Source organism: Hylaeus volcanicus, chromosome 3, assembly GCF_026283585.1.
Source record: "Hylaeus volcanicus isolate JK05 chromosome 3, UHH_iyHylVolc1.0_haploid, whole genome shotgun sequence".
Taxonomy (NCBI): domain Eukaryota; kingdom Metazoa; phylum Arthropoda; class Insecta; order Hymenoptera; family Colletidae; genus Hylaeus; species Hylaeus volcanicus.
The window spans coordinates 23,068,025-23,090,790 of record NC_071978.1 but is presented as its reverse complement, the minus strand read 5'-3'; the positions used below and the strand labels follow the sequence as shown (position 1 = coordinate 23,090,790).

Sequence of the window (22,766 nt, the reverse complement as noted above, 5' to 3'; positions counted from 1 at the left end):
TTAATATGTGAAACATACTCTCAAGTGTCACAAGAAAAGACAATCTGTCTCATTTCGCAATAGTTTCTCACTTCTCTCACATAGTCATTATACCGTTACTAGAAAATTTCTGCGGTTTTTTTTACTAAATTTCGATACAATTTCGATCATCAGCACGAACTTATGGGACGACCTAATAATATTTATTACTCTTTCTTGCGTTTTAACCCCTTGCTTTGGAGCCATCTATAGAACCTATAAATATTACAATACCAGTACAATTTAGTAACTTCCATCGTAACATTTGCGAGTTCAAAATGTTATCCGTATCAACCCGCAATTCAAAAGGCAAAAATAGTAATGAATATTGGCTCTAAGGCCAAAGATTCGTCACAGTTTGCGTATTTTCGGCTTAGCATTCGTTCGTCCGCTCCCACGGGGAGCGGTTTAGGGAACGCGCACTGTATTTTTGAGTATTTAACGAGCTACAGGGATTAGCGCCCATAGCCGTTTGTTGATCCCGCTCGGAGCAAGTTATTGACAAACGGCGTTGCGTGCACAACGTAATCGCGTGGTGTATAATGCAAAATGATTGTCCGCGTTCGGTGCGTACCAGATACCCGTTATTATCGAGGTATTATTGTTACCTATTATCGCCGCATCCGTATAGGCTCATTTCTCGGCGACCTCGGTTTCGCAAGCTACGAAGAAACAAAAGCAAGTGTTGCAAGCTCGACGAATTTTTCGCGGCACGAGCCGGCGGGGGTTGGGGGTTCACGTTTAATGGGGCACGGTTATGACCCCGGTAATGCCATTTACAAAGCCGTGCTACTCTTAAATGAGTTATAGTTTGCGACAATGTTTCGTTGGCGCACCGCACGGTTACGTTGACCTGTTTTCGTTCGTAACATATTTATAGGGAATAGGCGGAAATCGGATCACTACCGGAGAATCCCCTATGGCCTATTTTCTCTCGACTTTAGCGATAGGGAGCAATGAAACGGAACAAACACCGGGTAGGGTTGAAACGTACAGGGTATCCTGCGCGGGTGTTCGAACGCAATAATATTTTATTTGTACAAAATTGATCTTTATTGAAATTAAACATCGTACCCGGTTCAATAGCCATCGTTGAAAACAAGTTTTTATCTGGCGAGGAGCAACGAACCGGGAACAAACAATGGAGGGTTGAAACGTACGTTTACCCCTCGTGGGTATTCGAACAATGACGCTTCGTGATAATATTTATTTAATTCATCGCGATCTTTATTGAAATTAAACATCGTATCCGGTTCAATAACCATCGTTGAAAACAAGTTTTTATCTGGGGTGGAGCAACGAACCGGGAACAAACAATGGAGGGTTGAAACGTACGTTTACCCCTCGTGGGTATTCGAACAATGACGCTTCGTGATAATATTTATTTAATTCATCGCGAGCTTTGTTTAAATTGAATATTATATTATGTCTTATCGTCACCTTGATTAGTGTTTCATATTTTACAAGGGAAATGTTCCTTTTATGAATTAAAACTTGAATGTGTTTCGGTTGTAAACAGAGTTAAGAACACAACCGAGACGCTAAACGAGTTTTCATTCGTTGAGAAATAGCGAATCGTACTTTCATTTCGATTACTTAATTATTCTTTGAGTTAATGCTATTAACCTCGAGAGGTGGACGCACTTTGTGGTATTTTCGTTCTGCGGAAATATAAAATAGAGCGAGGTCTATTCGAAGTGCATTAAGTTTATTAGTTTATAATTGGGTCATGACGATTCCTATTAACGCGAATCGAGGAACCTGAAAGTACCATTCATGGTTTCGTTCGGTAACATGTATAATTCAAATCAATCTAGTAATATCGTTACTACGTACGCAATTTGTTTGACCAATCAACTATGAAATTATGTCGTTCCTAAATTAATCCTTCTCTATTTACGTGGTATTCACAAACAGTATGTCCAATAGATAAAGTATGTTTTTCTCTGTTACGTAATTTCTACTTTTTTAAGTTTAAGCACGTTCTATAAATAGAATACCAGCACCAGTTGCAACTGTATACAAGTAGCAGAAGTACATATTTTCCGGCAATATAGTTGAGAATATGATAGTGGACGCAGATAGTACATGATATTTTTCAGAGCATGATGGCAGAGTATATTGCAAGCTTTTGCAAACATACTCTTTTGTTAAAAATTCATAGTAACATAGGAGAATAGCAGATTTAGTAGCTAGTGCCTAGGAATGTTCCAAATGTTCGTTTTTATTATAATATAAAAAGTATCACAAAAATGTTACAGTGCACTTTAGCTAGCCTTCAATTGTAAATTAAATTAGTTGTTTCAGTAGTCCGATACAAAAACGAATTGTCCCTAGTATTAGAAAGAAGTAATTTCATTAACGACTACCTCGAGAAACAAGAACAAAATAATCAATTCATGCATTCCATAATAATAAATTCTACAAAATTTGATATCAGCAAATAAATTTGTCCTAGATGTCCTTTAATTAAAACACTATCCACAGTACACACCGCATTAATATTCTTGTTTCTCGACCACGCCATCCAGAATAAATTTCTTCACTCATTCCTTCAGCACCGAAAGCAAGAACCCCTCGTAACGTGCCGTTTCTTTTTCGCTGTAAACGGTGCACGCTCGAAAGCAAAACATATTTTTTCAAATCACCCTGCGTTCCCTGCAAGCGTAGAGTTCTTTGTAGGCTATTATCGCGCAACCTTTTTTCCTCCCCTTCCTCTCGCACGAGCATTAGAAACGCATTTTTATCGTCGTTACCCGCGTCAATTAATTAACGTGCCGCGTCCACGTAGATTGAAAACATGTTTTCTGTGTTCAACAGCCCAACCAAAGGCGGCAGCAGCAAGCTGGAAATGCTGGCTGGCGTGAAGACTCAGATGACGGGTTGGTTTAGCGGTGGAATACCGGGATTGAGCCGTGCTCACGGTGGCGAAGGCGAAGTTCAAGCACCGGGAGGAATGAACGAGACCCAGGTAGCACCAAACTCTCAGGCTACCGCGGAACAGGCTAAAGATGATGACGCCAGCAGGTAAAAAGATACTTTTCGATGTGAGCGTATACTCGCTGGAAGAAATAACGTGGTTGGTGGAAAAGATTAGAGGGCGAAGACGATACCACCCTCGAATGTTTGGGAGTCTTAATCGAGACATTATCTATTTTATGTTTTGATTTTGTTTCAGAGTCATTTTCGGGACCTACAAATGGTACATGCGTAGATGTCTATATTTTTCAAGAATAGGGTTTTTCATAGCTCAATATTTATACTCGTTCAATTTGATACAGACGACGTACGTTTCCATAGCTTTTCAATGTAATAAACTTGAACATAAACGAGCTAAAAATCTCAAATATAAATTGTGTCTATTTTCGGTCATAGTTTCTTGCTCGAAATATTAATTTACTAATCTCAGTAACATCTGGGAGTCCTGAACGTGACTCCAAATAAAAATGCTCGACACGCAAAATGAATAACGGTCGATTTGTTTAATTTGTCTATGAATATTTGGAATAATGAAATCCGAGGTACTAGGAACGAATTCTCCATATTTATTTTAACAACGGTTCGTTAACCCTGGCGCCACCATGATGCAGTGGGAAAAAGTTTTATCTTCGGGCACAGTTTGATATTGAAAGTAAACAGTTCGAATATTTACACGGATACGAATCGTCCATCGTTGGAATGAAAAAACCCGGATCGATATAGCGGCTCTTTTTTATGGAGCATTAATACGAACGCAGCCGGGAGCTTTTTTAAATGCCACGGTACTACCAGTGCCAGGTGAAAACTTTCATCCTATTCGTTCCCACTGTAGTTATACGTGAAGGGATGAAAACCGTTGTGGTGTAAGTCATCGTTTACGATATATTTTTTTTTTTTTTTTAGAAATCTTTTTCTTTCACATTTGCATGTGTTGATCGCGCCTGCGCGCGCAAATCAACGTTCGAAGAATTGTACCACCACGGTTTTACTCGCAAAGAAATTTGCAAGAGTAATTCTTAAACATTTAAAAAATGTCAAAGTGTTTGCACTTTGATCGCCTAGTATCGAAATACGAGTTCCGAGCTTGGAGATGTAATGGTTCTGTAATTCATATTTAATGGTTCGCCTCTCGAGGATGTATCGTCTCACCTACCACTATTAGGGTACCTCGAGTACGTCACCGTATTCCTTCCACCAAGTATATGGTTTTTTATGTCGAAACTGCTTAACCCCACGTGGCCACCACTTGCCCGGCCGACGTCATTTTTCATCCCATTTTATTCGACCCCTATCGCTCCTATATGTATACTTTTAAAAAATTCGATGTACACGGGGGAAACTGATGCACGACGCGCGAAATTCTGCTGCAAAATTTCGACAGAAATGTAAATATCCCGCGTTAAATATTTAGTCGGCATTAACGCGCCTATGGCTCGTGGAAATATTCCGCGTTTTCAATTTCACTAGTTACTCTCGGATCGCAGGCAGGAATTTCACTTTTTATAACATAAACGAAATTGTATGGCACGCACATATTTATTGATTTTTCAATTCGACGTAGATTCAGTGTAAAGCACGAAGGTTTCGGAATATCCTGGACGATTTCGACACCGTTTATTTTCGACCTTTCGACCTAAATTTCAGTCCACGCTACAGTGCATCTGAATTCAAAATTAGAGTAAATTGTGATAGAGATTGGTATAAATGAACCATACAGTCTTGTCTTTTTCTTATTGTATCTGTTATATTTTTTTTTATAGAAAGTATTGTTGGAAACGTCGACATAGAGGTGTCAGAAGTTGTCTTAAATATTCCCCAACGCCTTTGCATATTTTGTCCAAAGAAAGAGTTTAAACGAAGGGCTCGATAGTTAGCCGATAAAAATGATAAAAGATGCATTACTTAGCAGGCGGGTTGGCTAATTGACGCAGCCATCGATGCATACAGGGAACGCCGAACGAATTAGCGTCAATGGGGGTAGTTGGGTAGAATCAGGCCACTGTAATATCTCCTAGAGGCTTGATGTCGCAAAAAGGCTATTAACAAAAGATAAATAGTTTCAAGGGTGAAACACGAGGGTAGCGAAAATTCTATTTCAAAGTCATTTCTTCTCGAAATCTGTCAACGCTAGAATCAGGCCACGGCAATACCTTTTATCGGCTTATTCCCACCAAAGGAGATATTGGCCAAAGACAAATATTCGCAACGAGCGAACTATCGAGAACGAAACATTCTATTTCGAGAAAGTACATCTCAAAATTATTTCGCCCGTGAACGCTAGAGCATTCTCTTCGAGAATAATTGAAATCTTTTTCGCGACGGACGTTAGACGATCTCGGGCATAATACGTTAACGTTCCCCTCTCGAACTGTCTAGATATTGCAGTTTGTCCTTCGACCTGAACTTTATTTATTATTCACCGTTTAGTGTCAGTTTGCTCCGTTTGAGATATCGCAGAAGTCGATGTTGCATAACGTGTCGGTGTCGCTGATTAATTTTTCTTTTTACCTCGATATTAATTTCACGATAAATGTTGGAAATAGTGGCCATCCCAAACAATAAATATCTTAACCCTCTGTTGCGTTGCATATTTAATCTTTCGTGAATTTCTGATAGCTCGATCTATCCTCAAAGTATCGATTCATTCGTACAAACAACCAAGAAATACCAAGTAATTTCTTCGAACGATGAAATGAAAATTCATGCAACAGAAGATTAAAAAAAAAAATATACATGTTCCATCTCTGATAACATTCAAAGTGGTTCCAACGCATGCTTTAATGAAACTTTTTCGTTCTCGAGGACCTCACTTTATTATGTACCTTGTTACCCCGAAAGAAGCGTAATAAATTGAGAGTCTTGAGCATCTGTCTAGACCAGATTTTCAGTCGTTTCAACTGTCAATCGTTCCAGGCTGATTTCCAGGAATCCTAGGACAGTACACAGCAGGGAAAACAGAGACTAGCACGTATCTTCTAATCATATACAAACACGATCACCTCTAGCAATAGAAAACTTAGCTGAAATCGATAGAAGAAATTACTAATCTTAAGAGCGCATGTTATTCTTTATAGCAGAGCATACTAAGCCACAGTAGAACACGTTCAGTTGAGCAAGAACATAGAAGTTAGGCACTAGCAAAATTCTCATTCATACGACACATACACGCGCCAGTGTATATCGTATCGCAGTTGCTATACTTAGTTGTGTTGCAAAGATTCATACTTAGGTATACAACGACGACGCATCCTACTTCTATTCACGCACACCGTGCACCTCTTCTTCACTCTCATTCGTACCATACAGTGCACCTACTCTTGCGATATCAATTTTGTCGTAAGAGCAACGGATATGTATGGTAACATTTTTTACTGATTATACTTATACGGCTTGTCGATGCTTTTCAAATATTGTATACTTTGTTAACCTATAAGGTTGCTTGTGTAGGCGATTCTCTGTGTACATGGGACAGTACAAATTGCGTAGTAAAGTAGTCCTCCACCATTGCCTTCTTCCAGTGCTACTGGAGGCGCAGACAGCGGACCTGGAAGCCTGGAAGGTTCTCCAACTGATGACAAAAATGGGCCGCAGCCGTTCGGCGCTGGTGAGTTTTTAAATTTTGTTACTAAGGTTAACAGTTGAGAGTACCAGTGGTAACGTGGTATTTGAGATAGAAAAGAAGGAGTAAAAGAATGTTAGACTTTCTATTACGTCCCTTTCTCTTCAAGTGCAATAGCACTGTTTTATATGTTTCGTCCGAGTTTCTCCACGCGTTTAAAATATAAAATATGTATATTCATAGGGAGACCTAAAGAACCTGGTCAAAAAGATTCCAAAATGCGACAATCCATGATGCATACAACTATGTCACTTGTAGATTTAAATACTGTATAGAGCATGTCTAGAAAATTCGTTTTCTAATAATTGAAAAATTTCTAGAGCTAAAGAACTTGCTAAAGAAGACTCTAAAATATTGAATTCCATGATACGACTATTCCACTCGTAGATTTAAATTTTACGATACATAAAGCTTGCCTAGAAACTTTGTCTCCTAATAATTGAAAAATTTCGAATCCCTCCAAATCATTCCCTTGCCTCGCTCTGTAAAACCTTAGAACACATTGTACACCCTGGAGAATTAATGTACAAAGAGATCGCACGATTTCGTTCGAAAATATGGTCCAGTCGCACTCGGTGAAAATATGACGTTATGGAAAGTTAAACATTCTTGAACAGTCCGGCTCGTTCCTTCGCCTTTTCCTTCCATTGCGAGGGGTAAGAGAGATACGGTTGAACTCACCCCGCATAACGTGTGACACAGTCGCGCACGAGCCTCGAAAGGTGAAACGCGGATACCTGAGCCATTGAGACGTAAATTATTCCTAACGGCTACTTGGCCTTACACGTTTACCTTTCTTGCCCGACTTAATCATTTTAACCCGCCGAGTGCTCGAAAACTGCGAAAGAAACTTTTAATTAGATCCAAGTTCGCGTGGATAGACTACGGCGAACGTCGAGGGACCGAGCCGCGCGTTACCACTGACACTCTTTTACGAGGTGCTAGACAGCTCGTCAACCTCTTCCTTTTTTTATGTAAGAAAAACAACGTAAAACGCCCCGGAAGAACGATCCCCTCGGTGGTCGATGAAAACAAGCTCGAGGGGGAGAACGCTGAGAGGACAAAAGAACGAATGTTATCGCGACGCTTGGAAATCCGCTTATAAACGCGACCATTAGAGCCCGTTTCGAGGTTCGCAGCGTAAATTATCGGGAAACTTGGACGCAGAGACGCGTAGGTGCTTGTTTGTTTTAAATTAATGCTCGAGCTCTCTCCGTTTTCACGGTTATTCAGTCGCTCGAGATTCGAAATCTGCGTTCATAAGCGGATCAGTCCGAATCTGGCCCGGAGACTTCGACGTGTGCTATATCCGACCCGTTTATCCCGCGAAAATGATTCATTTTTCACGGTCTCGGGCCCGCGTATTGCAATCTTAACGAGAATCGCTCGCGCAGAGAAAAGCCGTCGCGCGTTTCCATCCAGACCGTTTGTGTGCGCAGCGCTTACCAGCCTGTAACCCGTTCCTCCGTACAATAGGGATTTGATTTTCAACCGATGGACGTATTTCAGCGCGAAAATGTGCAGCAACTATGCGACGACGTGAAATATTCAACGTCAACCAACCTCGCGCGGTCTCGCTCTCCGTCTCTTGCCACGGTGAACTTGTCTGATTAATGATGCAGCCCGCAATCGATAAAGTTTAACGATCTCTGATACCCTGCGACGACATCGATGCACGGGAACTATTAAATTAACTTTTGCGTAGATTTTTTCCCCGAGTTCCGAGAGCTTCCACTTTTTCCTTTTCTCGGGTTGCGGTTTATTCTGCGCGAATCAAATACAGCGTGGGTAAAAAAATGTACAAAACATCGAATATTTCCAGGTTTATGTGAAAAATCTCGGAGTTGTAGGATTAATTAAACTTCTGGTGATCCTTTGGTCAAGTACTTTTTTCGTAAAGCAGTTGATATATTGTCTGAGAATTTTATTTAATAGGTTTTGATGGCATAATACACTTGAAAAACTTTTCTGATTACATTTAATATTTTGTCTACCAGCCTGATAGTCTTGGTAGGTTGATTTTAAAATCATACCTGAGAAATCTTTCTGATTATATTTAAAACTTTATAGTACACCTCAGAAACATTACTGAAACAGTCTGCAATTTAAAAAAGAATTTTCTGCATTACCATATATTAATTTAGGCTGACATTTCATTCCTTTATACTATTAGGTATATCAACAGCTGTCTGTTGTCAAACACTGAACGTTGCAAGTAGACAACCAGTCACACAGTGAATAAATTCCAGAAGCTAAACACTGGAATTAAAGTCTGTAAATAAAGCGTTAATGTATAATTCTCTTATGGAGAAAGTATGGAAGAATGGAAAGAAAGTAAGATACATCCAGAGTTGATATACCTATAAAAATCAAGATAGTCATAGCCAAATGCAACGCGCGGATTAAACCATCACGCCCATTTATTTAAATTTGTTTCATTGGCATTGTTAGTGGACGCAGAGCGAAATTTCACCGCGATCCTTTACTCCTTTACTCGGATCATCGAAACGGTCGGTGGATGGTTTATTTATGATGCGTATTGTGTATATCTCCACGCGATGAAAATATATTTTCGCGCTCGCATATTCGGTAGAATTCATTTCGCGGTACCGGTGATCCAGGGTCGCCATTTTTTCCTCCCTCCGGATGTACAGATAACACACCCTCTGGAGCTTTTTCACCCAGCACCGATCTCATCAATAATATTTTTCGCGAACCTCTCGTCATTTTCCTTACGTTTTCATAGATGACGGAGAGTCATCGTATGTCGCCCGTCGCTTTTATGTTTCATCGTTGGAAACACTTGCACTCCCTACTACCACGTGTTGAAAGAAAAAGAAAAAAGTACTATCGTTCCTTCCCGCTGAGAAAAAGTCCGATGAGTCCAAACGAGGATATTGTAACTTTTTCCTCCTGAAATACGAGCTGGTCGAGAGCTCAATTACGCGTGCAGCATTTATCGACGATCCACATTGCGTTTTATGGAAATTTTCGAAAGCCTTTCGTATCGAATCCATAATAAACGTAATAAAGTTCTCTTAATTACTCTGTTTACTGCATCTCTCGCAGACCTTCAATTTCAACCCCGCGTTTCTATTGGATTGAAAATTGTGCAGAATATCCATCACGCGTCTCGAATTTCACGTCGCGTGTTCAAAAGCGCGATGCGATTAGTTGCAACTGATTGAAATATAAATTCGTATTATTGAAATTTCATCGACGTTCTCTAATACTCATTTTAAAAACTGCGAAAATATTCTATTCGACTGCACCTGTAATTACAAGTGTCGACAACGAAATGAGATACAAAGTTAACGATCTTCAACTCGAGGATTTGAAACGTTGTTAAATCAAATAATGTTCGAAATCGCGAAACTCAATTTCAACGATGCATTATGCGAAGAGATTCGCAAAATTCGGCACACGAAACATCGAGTTCGATAAAAGCAGCGCAGTTTTCATAACGGTTGCTTTTACGCGGCCGCGAGGTTTGTTTTGTTCCGTTCGCGACAACAACGATTGAATGGGTCGTTATCGAGCAAAATGTTTAATACAATAATGCGCTTTTATACGCGGCTGTTGCACCGAATCAAAATGTTTCGCTCGCTCTTGCAGCGCGCGTTGAACCGTTGTCTCTCTCGTGTCGCGTTACCGCGATTAATTTTGCATTCCACCGATTCGCGGCGTTAATCGTCTCAGGGAATCTTGTTTGTTTGCTTTCGGACTAGTTAGAAAATCGTCGCGACGTTACATCGCGCAATTTCCTGGAGGGCTGGTTGCGCATCGACCCCTTTATCTCGTCGACATTTCTGTATCTCGCGTGCAATCCTGTCCACCGTATCTCCCAGAGAAGATACGGAACTTCGAAATTATACGTGCTTTGTACAAGAATCTCCTTGCCACCCGTATCGTTCTCCCCTCTTTGACCACGGACCCGATAAAACCCGAACGTGTTCCTAGTAACGTTATTATCTAAACGAGTTTCTACATAAAAGCATGCGTCTTCGCGGATACCTCTGTTGTTTCCGCAGATTTATCGTTTGCCTATGTTCAGCGAGGAGGAGACCCTGGAGAAATTCCTTACAAACGGAATTCGTGCTTTGTATCGTTATCGACTGCACTACTCGTAATATTTCTGTTATTATTTCGCTCGTACGGGGGCGTATTTGGTTGTCGTACATTAGTCTTTGTTGTTCGACTTTAGGAGAGCATGAAGAACGCAGATTTTTCTGAGATATTAAACGACGAGTATCGCTATGGGGACGTTTATTGCGAACAGCTTGAAAGATTGCGACATGCCGAGCTTATCCAATGGGGAGCTTTGGTGAATTCAGTAGGAAGATTTTTCGGATTTTGATAGCGACAGTTTTAGAACAAAATTGATAATTGTTGAGGATTTTGATCTAGGGGTAGCTCCATGTGATTGTCATTTAGATCTAGGTTGTTACAACGCTGTTCCTAACTCTAGTAATTTATACAAAAATAAAGAATTTTGTATTCCTTTTTCATCAAGAATTCTGGAGACATTCCTAAAATCATAATTCCTCTCAATCGAACAATATAAAGATATATCAACGATGAGTTGATCGTGAAGCTAACACGTACCATCATCCACCACAAATATTATCTTAATACCTAAAGAAAGGCGTCAAATAAATTCCCACTTCACCGAATCAACGCAAAACTAATTTTGCAGTTGTAGTAATTCAATCGAAGATCTACCGGCATCTAACTTCATAAAATAACGTGTATGTAACGCAGTAACAAGTACGACGGAATTAAACTAGTTCGGTTCGTTGAATTACCGTACCGCGAAGTGGCTATAATTCACGAACCAGTTCGAGCAGGACACACGTTCGTGTAAACTTGTTTCACAGTTCCGTGTCCAGGTTCGAAGTAGGATCCACGCGATACGTCCAGCGCATGAATTTCTTACGACGCATTTAATCTGAAACATCGCAGGATAATTAATATTAAAACTGCTCGGTCGTGCACTCCGTGTGGCTTGGTGGCAACGCGAGCAACGAAAGGGACTCCCGTTGGAGACGTGTCCGAAGTTCACCGTCACCTCTGAGGATTGGAGACCACGTCCAAGTGGACGTGGAATGGCTCGACCCGAGCAAAGACCCGAGCAGTGTTTTCCTCGGAGCAAAAGATCTTTTTCGTAGCTCCAGTTGAATCGCCAAGGGAGTAGATTAGAAAAGTCGATACTCCAGCGGGTTCACGTAAGGGGACAGTCTGATACCTTCAATTGAACATCTTGGGTTCTTTATACATTTTTAGTTTAGAGAAAGAACAAATGAGGCAGTTGAAGACATGTACGTTGCATAATGTAGTTAACGAGATTTTTTTTTTTTTTATTTAACCCTTTGCACTCGGATGTCCCCTTTGGGAGAGATCAGACAAGATAAATTCTCTTAACCACATTTTCAAAGATGTACACTTCCTTGGATGTTTCCATTCCAGTAGCACGAACAAATAAATCAAATAAATCTTTTTATACTACATTATTTAATACAACAAAATTCCTTTTAGCACATTCTGCAACAAAATGGCTTCAAGTGCAAAGGGTTAAAAATGTGATACGAAGAAACCTGCTTCGTTGATTTCAATCATAAAATATATCGATACAGAAAAAAGTTGAAACTTAAACGAAAGCATGTCTTATCTTCCATAGGGTGTATAATTTTACATTTATGCACGTCCTCGTAGATTTCTCCATATTTTCATTCGCCACAAGTGCCTCAACATCCACAGTCTATCCGATTCCTTAGCAATCGTCGCACCTTCGAATCTTTCACTCCACTCTGGCTCGATTTCGCGATCGATTTTGTGATCCGAAATTATCACAGACTGCCTCTTTAATTACACCGGAAGCGTTGTAGCAGGATCGAACAGCTTACCACGGGGGCGCGTGTGTGTGTGTGTGTTTAACAAAGTAGCTCCGTGTTCCCAAAGTCTTAGGTCAAATATAGTTCCCTGTCGAGGTGTATTGTACGCTACATCAGCGTCAGTCAGGACACGTTCTGGTTTGCCTGCTCACCGGAGACACCGGTCGACGCGATAAAGTGGAAGCAATCTCCCTAACGTCATTAGCTCCGAGAAGGAAACTTGGCCACGGAAATGAAACAGCCGTTGGCGTAATGCCGTTCCTCGCGATGCCGTGCGAAATTCCTGTTCCCGTTCGGGGGCGACCCGCGGGCGCTCTTCTTCCACGGATGGAGAATAAAAACGAGCCAACCCCTCCAGGACACAATTGAGAAGTTACTCCCGGCGCTGCTAAAGGAGTTCTCCTCGCGTAAAAGAAGTCCTGGGAACGGGCGCGGCGCGACCAATAACGCGCCAGTTTCTCGAGATTCAATTGCGAAAGCTCCGCTCTTACCGCGGGATTATATTAAGTCCCGGTAATATTCCGCGTTGCGGCGTGTTTCTACTCGAATCGAGGGGACGAAAGAGCTTGTGAAAAAAAATAAAATAGGTGGAGGCCGCGGGGTTGAAGGGTTGGTTAACAGATTCGTCCTTGGCCTAGGACTCGGAGCGCCCAGATATGACGCTGGACATCGTCGATCCTTGATAAAGAGGGGCGTCGCGGAAACTTTGGTCCTTGGATACGATGATACGGGTGGCATGGCTCTGGTCACGTGTTGGTGCATAATCCTGTGAAGGAAATTGCATGCTGGAGCATCTGGTCCCATTTTGCAGGTTTAATATCGTACTCACGGCCGAAAGAATCGCTGGCTGTTCTTAAGCTTTCACTTGGGAGTTTGAATCCGATTATCTCCTTTAATTGAGAGTGAAATCTCGTATGGAATGTATAATGTGTTGTATTATAGTCGGTCCTATAAATATTCGTACCCTCTATGTTTATCAAAGAAGCTTGCCTAAATTAAATGACAGGTTTGATATTTTCAAGTAAATGTTTCATTACAGATACATGTAAAATTTATTTGTGTATATATTTATTATAGAAAATTTATGTGGTAACATCGAAGCTATCATTTATTTGAATAAAATTTCTTCAAAAATCTCGTCATTAGTTTCAAAGTTCAAAAGTCTTGAAGTAATTTTATTTTTAATCTAAAAAGATATTCTTCTATCGTTGTGGAACTAATACACTCACATAGGAGTCGAAAGTATAAAAGCACAACAATATCTTTTTGTATATCACATCTGCTAAATTTCTTTCGTATCCGAGCGGTCGCTACTGTACATTTTTTAATTATTAATTCCACTCGAACGGATCCGTCGAAGGTCCACCCATCACGGAGAGGTTCTTGGTGGAAACTGCGGTTAGAGAAACGCTGAAAAAGAGCATCAAAAAACGGGCCACCTCCGAGCTTTCCTCGACAATGCATGCATACGTATAAGTCGCTATATTCGTCGTCCGCGTGGGTGGACGCGACGGCACCGTGTGGGTGAAGTCCGCTTTGCTGAAACGCTAGCCACGAATTTCCTCGAGCATAACCAGATCCAGTCAGCAAGTAGCCGACCTTCGCGTCGAGGGGTTGGACCCCCATCTTCGTCGATCAATACAACTACCCGAGCGACTCTTCTCTCGGAAATCAAGCGCCCGATGTGCACATGGAACCCTCCTCGCTGCTTACCGGAAATTCTCCTCGTTTTTTCCGCCTACCCTCGTCGTCTTTCCTTCCGATCGCTCCTCGAAACCCGTTTATCCGACGGAGTTGCTTCCGATTGGCGATTATTCGACGATGACTGGTCCTTCTTTCGAGTTATCTCGTCTTCGGTATAACGTGGTCGCGCACGAATCCTTTGGGGAATTTATAAGTATTAATTAGACCGTTGAAGCAGTCTCCAAGCCTTTGCTGTCCTTTGTCGAGTCATGCTCGACAGAATTCTACTGAAATCAGAAAATCTGGATAAATTGGCAAAGAAAAACGTTATGGCTATACCAAGTGCTTTGACACTTGAATTTAAGATTTTTCAAAAAGTGGAGTTAATCTATTTGTGCAGTGAACGCCTCGTATAATTCTATAGGTTAACGAGAAAAAATACTATTGTTCGAATATTAGATTCATGAGTTTCCAGTTAGCACATACTGTTTATTTTTAACGAGTAAATATGATTTTAATATATATGATTTATATTTAGACGAACTGCACTTACATCGCTTGCAAAGACTAAACCATGTACCGATACAGATTATCTTCAAAGTAACATCCCTCGATGCGTAACAATATGTACTGTTACATCTCCATAATCTGTTTCAACTCTCAGTCTCTGCATTCCGTTAATGCCCATCTCCCTGAGTTGCCAATCACACGAATCCTCAACCACCCAGCGTTCAAGTTTCCATACTTGCTTCTCCTCGCGTTCTCCTATAATTCCCTTTCGTTTCATGTGCAAAATCTGCTAACCTACATTTCATTTAAACGTCGAAACCTTTATCTCGTTACGCTTCCCTCGACATGATCTTGTCAACTCCTGTCGGGGTTGATCTTTCTCCATCCCCTGCCATTTATTTCCCTCGGACGCCAATCTCGCCCCTTATTAATATCGAAGAGAAATTAAGGCGGCACCTATAGTATTTTATATGAAAGACGCAATTGCGCCCGTAGAATCCTTGACGAGAATTTTCTAAATTCAATCAACGAGCGAATTCGTTGATTATCAATTCGCGTGCGCATCGGAGAAACCGTCGAGCACCCGAGGTTTTCAACGTAATCGTGTTTTCAACGTGAAACGACTTTATGTCGGCGTTATTAATAATAACGGACGGACTCCAGCTGGGCAAACGCGAGCTAAACGGTCAAGGCTATTCCGTGTTTTTCGTGGTCAAAGAGACAGGATACCGAGGGAAACGAGGAAATTTCACTCGATGAAATTCAAATCCCAAACGTCAGTCACAGGCTACGGGGCTGGGAGGCATCGCGTTTCTAAAGCGCCACGCACTCGCCGCGTAGAGAATAATTTGCGGTGACGGATTCCGGCGCCTGGGGGAGAGAATCAGGTTCGCGGTGCGCTTCCACAAATTTTTCTGCCTCGTGTTCGCGGCCCCGCCGGGTCAAGGTTGTCCCGGCTAGTGCGTTTCAGCGGAAATCTAGGTTGTCCGATGCCACTGAAACTTTTTTCCGCGTTTTTGCCTCGTCGCGGCCGCGCGAGACCGTAATCCGATTAGTTTTCGTTCAGTCTCTCGTTGATGCAATGGTTTTCAAACTTTTTCCAAAGGCTCCCTTAAATATAAAGGAAAATTTCCAACGCTCGAAATTTATAGCCAAACAATTTTCTGTTTTCGTTCGAGGATCGGTCGTTCTCTTTATATTCGGGTCGATAGAATTTATTTATTTACGGGTTTACAATCATTCTTTTGGATTTAATTTTCGAAATCGGGACACTTGTTAACCTTTTATGAGGCGGAACTCCCTGGGAATTCTTTTTTATTTTGCTTTTTGCGTCATAATCCTTTACTTGTACTTAAAAATACAAAATTCCGGGCCCTTCCTTAGTGGTTACAATGAATACCAGTGACCTACGAAGAGCTAAACGAAGTTAAACGCTGTATACGGATGTTCTCTTCAGGTTTATTGAATACGCATCCATGTATGTTTATTTTTTTAAACAATATTACGCAATTTGGCTTGAAAGGAATTAGTGAAATTGTGAAGTGGTATTTATAATTATCTTTCGTCGAGATATTCACTCTTTGCAGCGTTTCAATTCGTGCTTTATAAATTAGACTTTGATGCAAAGGATACACAATGTATTCATCAATGCAAAATAAAATACTAATATTATTGTACATTTATGAATCGACTTACTTCGACTTTGGGAAGTTCACATTGAATTTAAATTTAAAAATTGCTAGACATCTTTTCTTGCTGCCTCTTTATATTATACATAAATGGACATCGTTGATACGCCTCCAGGAATTTTATTCTTCCAATGACCGTTCTTCGGGACTTTCGCGAATCAAATTTCCAACGACTGGCGCCAGCGAAGCGGTTCCGCTTTTTACATCGCGCATTGATAAATGGCGCCACTCGATCCGCCACGCTTCCGTCCGCAAGAAAATTGGCGTCAGTAATCATCGCGCGTGGTAAGCCCGCATTAATGGCGAGCTTAACGCCGCGCCTTTATCACAGTCGTTCCGCGAATTCGTAGTCCACGCGTCCTGGAAATGAATTTCCCACAATTCCGCGGCGTTTTATCGGCACCTACCTCTCCGGCCGTAGTTTAAAAGGTTTCTCCCAGCAGTCGGACGAGAATTTCATGAGTTTTTAACCAGGCCAAGCACTAGGACCTCCCCGTCATCGATCCTTTTCTATAATGGAGCTTGCATTCTTGAACGAGGTCTCCGGAGAGGCATTAATCCCGACTCGGGAAAATTGTGTTGACCCCTGACAAACAATCGTTAAATCGTGCAAATTTAATGGACCACTCGTTGGTTAATTGCACGCACTAATTATTCGAAGCAGGAGCAGCCGCGCCTCGGTTTTAATCAACGCTTCGACGATGTTTCCCGACCTCTCGCGCTCCTACGCCCGCGAGGCCTCGACGCTTCTCGCGCTTGCTATTCTCCATTTCGTTACCAGTACGATTTTCGAAATATCGAACCTGACCCGACATTGACCGTCGACTAGGCGACCTTGCACGCTGGGAAACTCGATCCTCGGTACGATGACTCTGGAACAGCTGACCCTGGAATGCTCGATAATTACTCCCGCGTTCAATTTTGTTCGGTTCTAACTGGCCGGAAATTGGCGAGCGTGGTCCCCGTAGAAGCTATCGTTTCGCCCCAGGGTTATATTCTTCGCATAGATAACATTTTAAACGAGTTTACAGCCCGTCGTAAAAGTCACGTCGAAACTACTGCTGGTAACTGATAATTCCGAGGGATAGGTCGTCTTGCGCATAACTATGAATAGTTTTCACGAGTAGTTTGCGAGCTACGAAAGTTACGAAACGGAATATTAATCCTGAGCTGTTGGATTATCTTGTTTTATGTTTATTTCCCTCGTGCAAAGTATTTAGGAAATATTATTTGTCGTCGCTCATTTCCCTGAAAATTAAGGCTTGTAAATTAACTTCACGGGACTCTGGCGTCGGATATATCAACTTTTGATCAGGGTAAAATAAATGATCGTGTCGCTCCGTTAAAAAACTGAAGGGTCACGTTTTCCTAACACCCTTCTCTTACTTACAGTATCCATTAGCGATACCATGTGTTATGTAAGGGGACCCATACAAAACAAAAGCAAAAATTTATTCGTTATTCTTAAGGAGATTAACTAAAATTCAAACAATGAATCAATTTGTTTCCGAAAAACTCGACTTATAAGAGCTTCAGCGCGCACATGCTCCGTCCAACCACAGCCTTCTTCGATAGTCTCGAAACTGTGGAGACGTTCACATGTAGAAACGTTCCCGAAAAAATTAATATCTTAGTCGTCGATATCGCGTACAATGGAGGACTATATTTACAACGTAATATCTAGATTCTAGATCCTCTTTACATACCGTCTTAAGAGGATTACCGCAGGTTTAGTGGCGAGATCGAAGATGCAAACGAGTCGTTCGACGTTCAGGAACAAGAGCTGAGCTTGCCACTAGAATTAATTACGGGATCGTGAAGCCAGTAAGTCTCGCTGCTCGCGTTTCCGTAGCTATTTCGTCGCTATTCGAACGATCATAGTCGGTTTTACCTGTTTCACAGCACAAATACGCTAGTTCTAACTGACACGTATGATCCACTTCGATGATGAATCAAAAACATAAGTACAGTAGGGAAAAATAGAAAAAATTATCCTGTTCGACTTTGCTCCCGAATTATAGCTACTTTTATAATCCAATAATTACATATATTATTAATTAAACATTCAATACAACTCTCGTCATCTTGGCCAATCCTGGCCTATATATTTAAAATTATATCTTCGCTCTGACATTAAAAAAAAAATCAAACATTTCGTCATGACACGTATAAACAACAACACAAAGTTTGTAACCATCATCCAGTTTCTATATAACAAAATTCCAAGCCTTAGTTTTTCTATGTCCAAGACTGGCACATCCCTTTACTCAACAAAAATGGATCTGCCTCGCGAGGAAGATCAAATACGGCATAACTCCGTGTAAACTTTTTTCGTTGCTTTTGTGTCCCACGATCCAGCAGCAAGATGGGACCGGGGATACATCCCCATATCCAGGGGAAACCCGTGAGTGAACCACAAAGGGAAGTCGTCGAGATTCCGCGACCGTCGAACCAAACCAGGAGAAAAGAATTTCGCTCTCGTTACCCCGCGGAGAGTCTTTGGAAACTCGGGTTATCCGCGTTCTCGTCGAGATCGCGCTCTTTGACCGACGTCTCGGAAGACGGTTGGCGAGGTTCGACGGCACCGAAGTTTATTAGCCCGAGGAGAGTTCGTTGGCTTCCCTCGGGGGGAAACGAAGACCTCCTAGCGCTCCTTAAGAAAGTGAAGAAGTAATCGAAATTTGAGAATCGCTAAATTCCTGTATCGTATTTCCAGTTTTCCGGCTGAAAGCTCTTCCATGCTTAACTCGAACGCTCTAGGAGAAAGAACGAGTTTTCCGCTCGAGGTTGTTCGGGAACAACAAATACCTGCTCCTATTACGGGCTTCCCGTAGTTCGTGTGCTCGCTTTTCACAAGAATGCTTCGGAGATTTTCCGCCTCGGCTGTCATCGAAGTTCAATGCACCCCGGGAGCAGTGACTCCCCGTAATAAATCGAATACTATAGCGCAGGAAGACGGAGCCGGAGTGGATTTCTTCGGCACGGGTCGAACGCTAAATCCGTTTCTGCTCGGATAAGGTCGTACGTAGGATTATTAAATCATTTAGGAGCGAAGAGGAAGAAGCTACTAACTTTATTTACCGTTGCATCCGTCGCTGCCAGATATACTCGAGAGACGTTCAAGGGCTTTCCACCCGGTTTCCGTGGAATATCATCCATCTGTCGGTTCTATAAAGTCGCGTTCAACCTCCGATAACAGGACCCGTGGTCGATCGGTAGCTTTGAATCTTCTTCAGCTTCGGGCGCAATCTAGACGACTCTCAATCTTTCATATCCCGCGACATATTTGGATTCTTTAAACGATTTAATTCTTAAATCTTTACATATTGGGTATTCGAAAAAGTTTGTGGCGTTTTTCAATCATTTGCATCTTTGGCACCACAATTTTGATGGAGCACTTTGTAAACACCACAAACTTTTTCACAAGCCTGCGTAGCATTCTCGCCTTGATCGAGCGACAAAACGCCAGGAACTCTTTCGAATACCCATTATATACGTCCCGGACCTAACCCATACCTAACCCTTAGGTGTAACATAGAAAATTGCATCAACATAGCCAGTGTTTTCTTTGCTATCGCGGAGCAGTCATCCGTAATTGAAGTCCTGAACGTTCCCATGGATAACATTGATTAAAATCAAGTATGCAGAATTATTCATGGAAACATTCTGAATTTCTGTTACGGAGTAATATTCTGCAACGTCCAAAGAGAGCCTTTGCTCTTTAGATGTAATTTTCTTCGACGTAGGAAAGTAGAGAAAATCTCTCTGTAAAAACTGATTTAATTGAAACGCTAAATTTAAGTTTCTTTCAAAGAATCACTCGACTCTATATTTCGTGATCTTTACCACGAACTCTTCCCTAGACAAAGTGTGAGAAAACTGCTAAAACAATAATCCTCGTTCGCATTACCTTTTCCATTCTTACGGGTACCTACTATAGCCTTTTAAACTTTATTCAACTATTTTTAGAGCAGCCTGTACACACACTACCTGTTTCATTTTTTTTTTCTATTTCTCGCTGTTTCCCTCGCGAAACTAGCGCGAGGTTAGCACCGACGGAAGTGCAAGGTCGGCGTTTGATTAAATGCCTGTCGGCACGTCATATAATTTCGGTGTCGCGTTTTATTTGCGTTTCGGAAATGGAAATCGCTTCGGAGGCTTGACTTCTATTATACGCGGTGTTGATAAAAAGAAGAGATCACGCGGTTAACGACTAGGCTATTCTCTCTCGATGGGGTCGCGATGGTCGATGCGAAAGCAAAAATGAATGCAGCAGAAAGGGTGAAACAAAAATTGAACGTTAACGTAGAATGGATAAGGATGATCATAACTATCTAACAGAGCTTTAGTTTGACTTTCATGTTCACGTTTAACGTGTGTTACGCCGAGATAAGGGAGCGTTTACGTGTAATTATGGCTTCGATAGGGAGACGACGATGTAAAGGGAATATTTTAGTAAACGTTATTTTTCTTTGCAAGGGCCCCTGTAACGCTCACGCTAGCAAATCTGGTATACTACGCTATTCAGAAAGATAGTAGACCATGTTCTTGAATAATTCAAAAGTACATAGGGAACACGAAGGATAAAGGAGATGCTGTATCCTTGGTGTAGTCATATTTTCGCTGGGTATTTAACTTGTTGGAGATTTCAACCCTTTGACAAGGATACACGTTACTCAATTTTTATGAAACAGGAGAAACGGTGCATTAAGTGTACGTTTCACTAAATTTTTGCAAAATGAATTCTTACAGTTATTACATTCGAGATAACACAAGAACGAAGTCGAACTTGGGTTACTAAAAGAAATATTAAGAAGAAAAGATAAACACTAGTAATTAATAACAAACACAATGTAATTACAGTGTGTACCACGAAACTAAAAACTAATGTTTGTTTCAAAGATCCTGCTAACGTCGCAAACTTCGTACTGCACAACCGCGCATTTACCGCGCTCATTATAAAAGTAAGCAATCGTGTGAGAATGCACGTAAATTAAAATCATTACGACTTGTTGCTCGTTAAAGCGTGAACACGCCACATTCCCGTTGTAACCAAGTTGCATTATACGTCAAGCAACTTTGGATTAACAAATTGAACGCGTGTAAAAATTGCACGATCGTGTGAAAAAATAATTAAACGCGCCGATATTTTCGTCGTAAAGACGTCAACGTGTCAGGCTATTGGACGCCAGACCGTAATTATTTCAAGCAATGCCTTTCTACTGGTAAAAGTTCGCGATTGAATTTTTGACATGATCGAATCACCAGCGCGATAAAAGCGTAATCCGATTTCACGTTTCTCGCCGCAAATTCAATCTTTAAGCTCGCCATCGATCTGTGTGTTCTTTTTTGGAATTCTGCTCGACGATCTTAAAATGGTTTTCGCTCGACGAGACCAATCGACGCTTTTAAGGAGTATTCTAGTCCGCGCGCGAAAAAAAACTAGGGCAGTTTTGGAACTTCAGAACGTGCAAATTATTTCAGATATTTCAGCTCGATATTTCGCATCGGGTATTTACGTACATTTTTTAACAAATTTCCGTTTTTAGAGAAATCGGAGCATTTATTCTTTCGATGCAGACTCTTCGTGAGATAGTAATTATTTGCACGTGATGAATTTCACGTGTATTGGACTTGTCTTAAATAGGAATTGGTAAGTATCTTGTAAGGGGATGAAGTTATCAAGAAAATGTTTTAAAAAAAAGATGTTTATTTTATAAAATTATTTACACCATATAATTGATCCCTTTGCACCAAATATCTGTTATAAAAATATTTATTTGGTAGCCTCATCGCCTCGTGAGACATTCAACCAGTCCAACTTAAACGAAATACCCTATATATTGTCCACAATCTCGACAGATAAGGCTGAGACAAGTTAACGTGAATTATTTCACTTTAAATAGACGACCCTACGATAACCCACATTATAATACGTACTCCTCGTTTAATTCACGAGGTAATGTTACCTAACTTGCTTAATTGCCATAACTATTCCACTTAGAAAATTCTCGAGATTCCCTAAAATTCTCCAAAACGAGATCCCCGAGGCTCAAAAAGAAGAATTAGGAAGATCTCGAACAAAACGTTCTATGAAAATTTAATCGCGACAAACGCAACGAGTTATAGCGAACCGTTTATGCTAGCTGTATCTCCATCCTTCGCATACAGTGCATTTTCCTGTGCTCTCTTCGTGACTGGTGATCCGAAGCAGTCGAGATCGTTACGTCAGTAATAACTCGTCGCGTTCGCGGAGAAGCATCGACGGTCTCGCCGCAGTTTCACCTTGACTAGTGTACGCGACGGAATTGCTTCGAAAAAGTTCGGCCGTCTCGCGGAAGATAGAAAAGCGTGACCCGTTTCGGTTCGAAAGTATTT

The 22,766-nt window shown here is 41.3% G+C and overlaps 1 protein-coding gene across 5 annotated transcripts in view; it reads left to right on the top strand.

Annotated features, from left to right (window-relative positions):
* The window catches only part of LOC128873761 (synapse-associated protein 1), a 115,173-nt gene that overhangs the window by 4,975 nt on the left and 87,432 nt on the right, over positions 1–22,766 (top strand). For 2 of the 5 annotated variants that reach the window (XM_054117585.1, XM_054117589.1), the window contains exons 2-4: positions 2,839–3,045; positions 5,911–5,961; positions 6,516–6,601. In XM_054117585.1, the coding sequence (XP_053973560.1) occupies positions 2,839–3,045; positions 5,911–5,961; positions 6,516–6,601 (344 nt within the window). Of the gene's footprint in view, positions 1–2,838; positions 3,046–5,910; positions 5,962–6,488; positions 6,602–22,766 lie in introns of all 5 variants that reach the window. The other 3 variants (XM_054117586.1, XM_054117587.1, XM_054117588.1) reach the window with 3 other exon arrangements.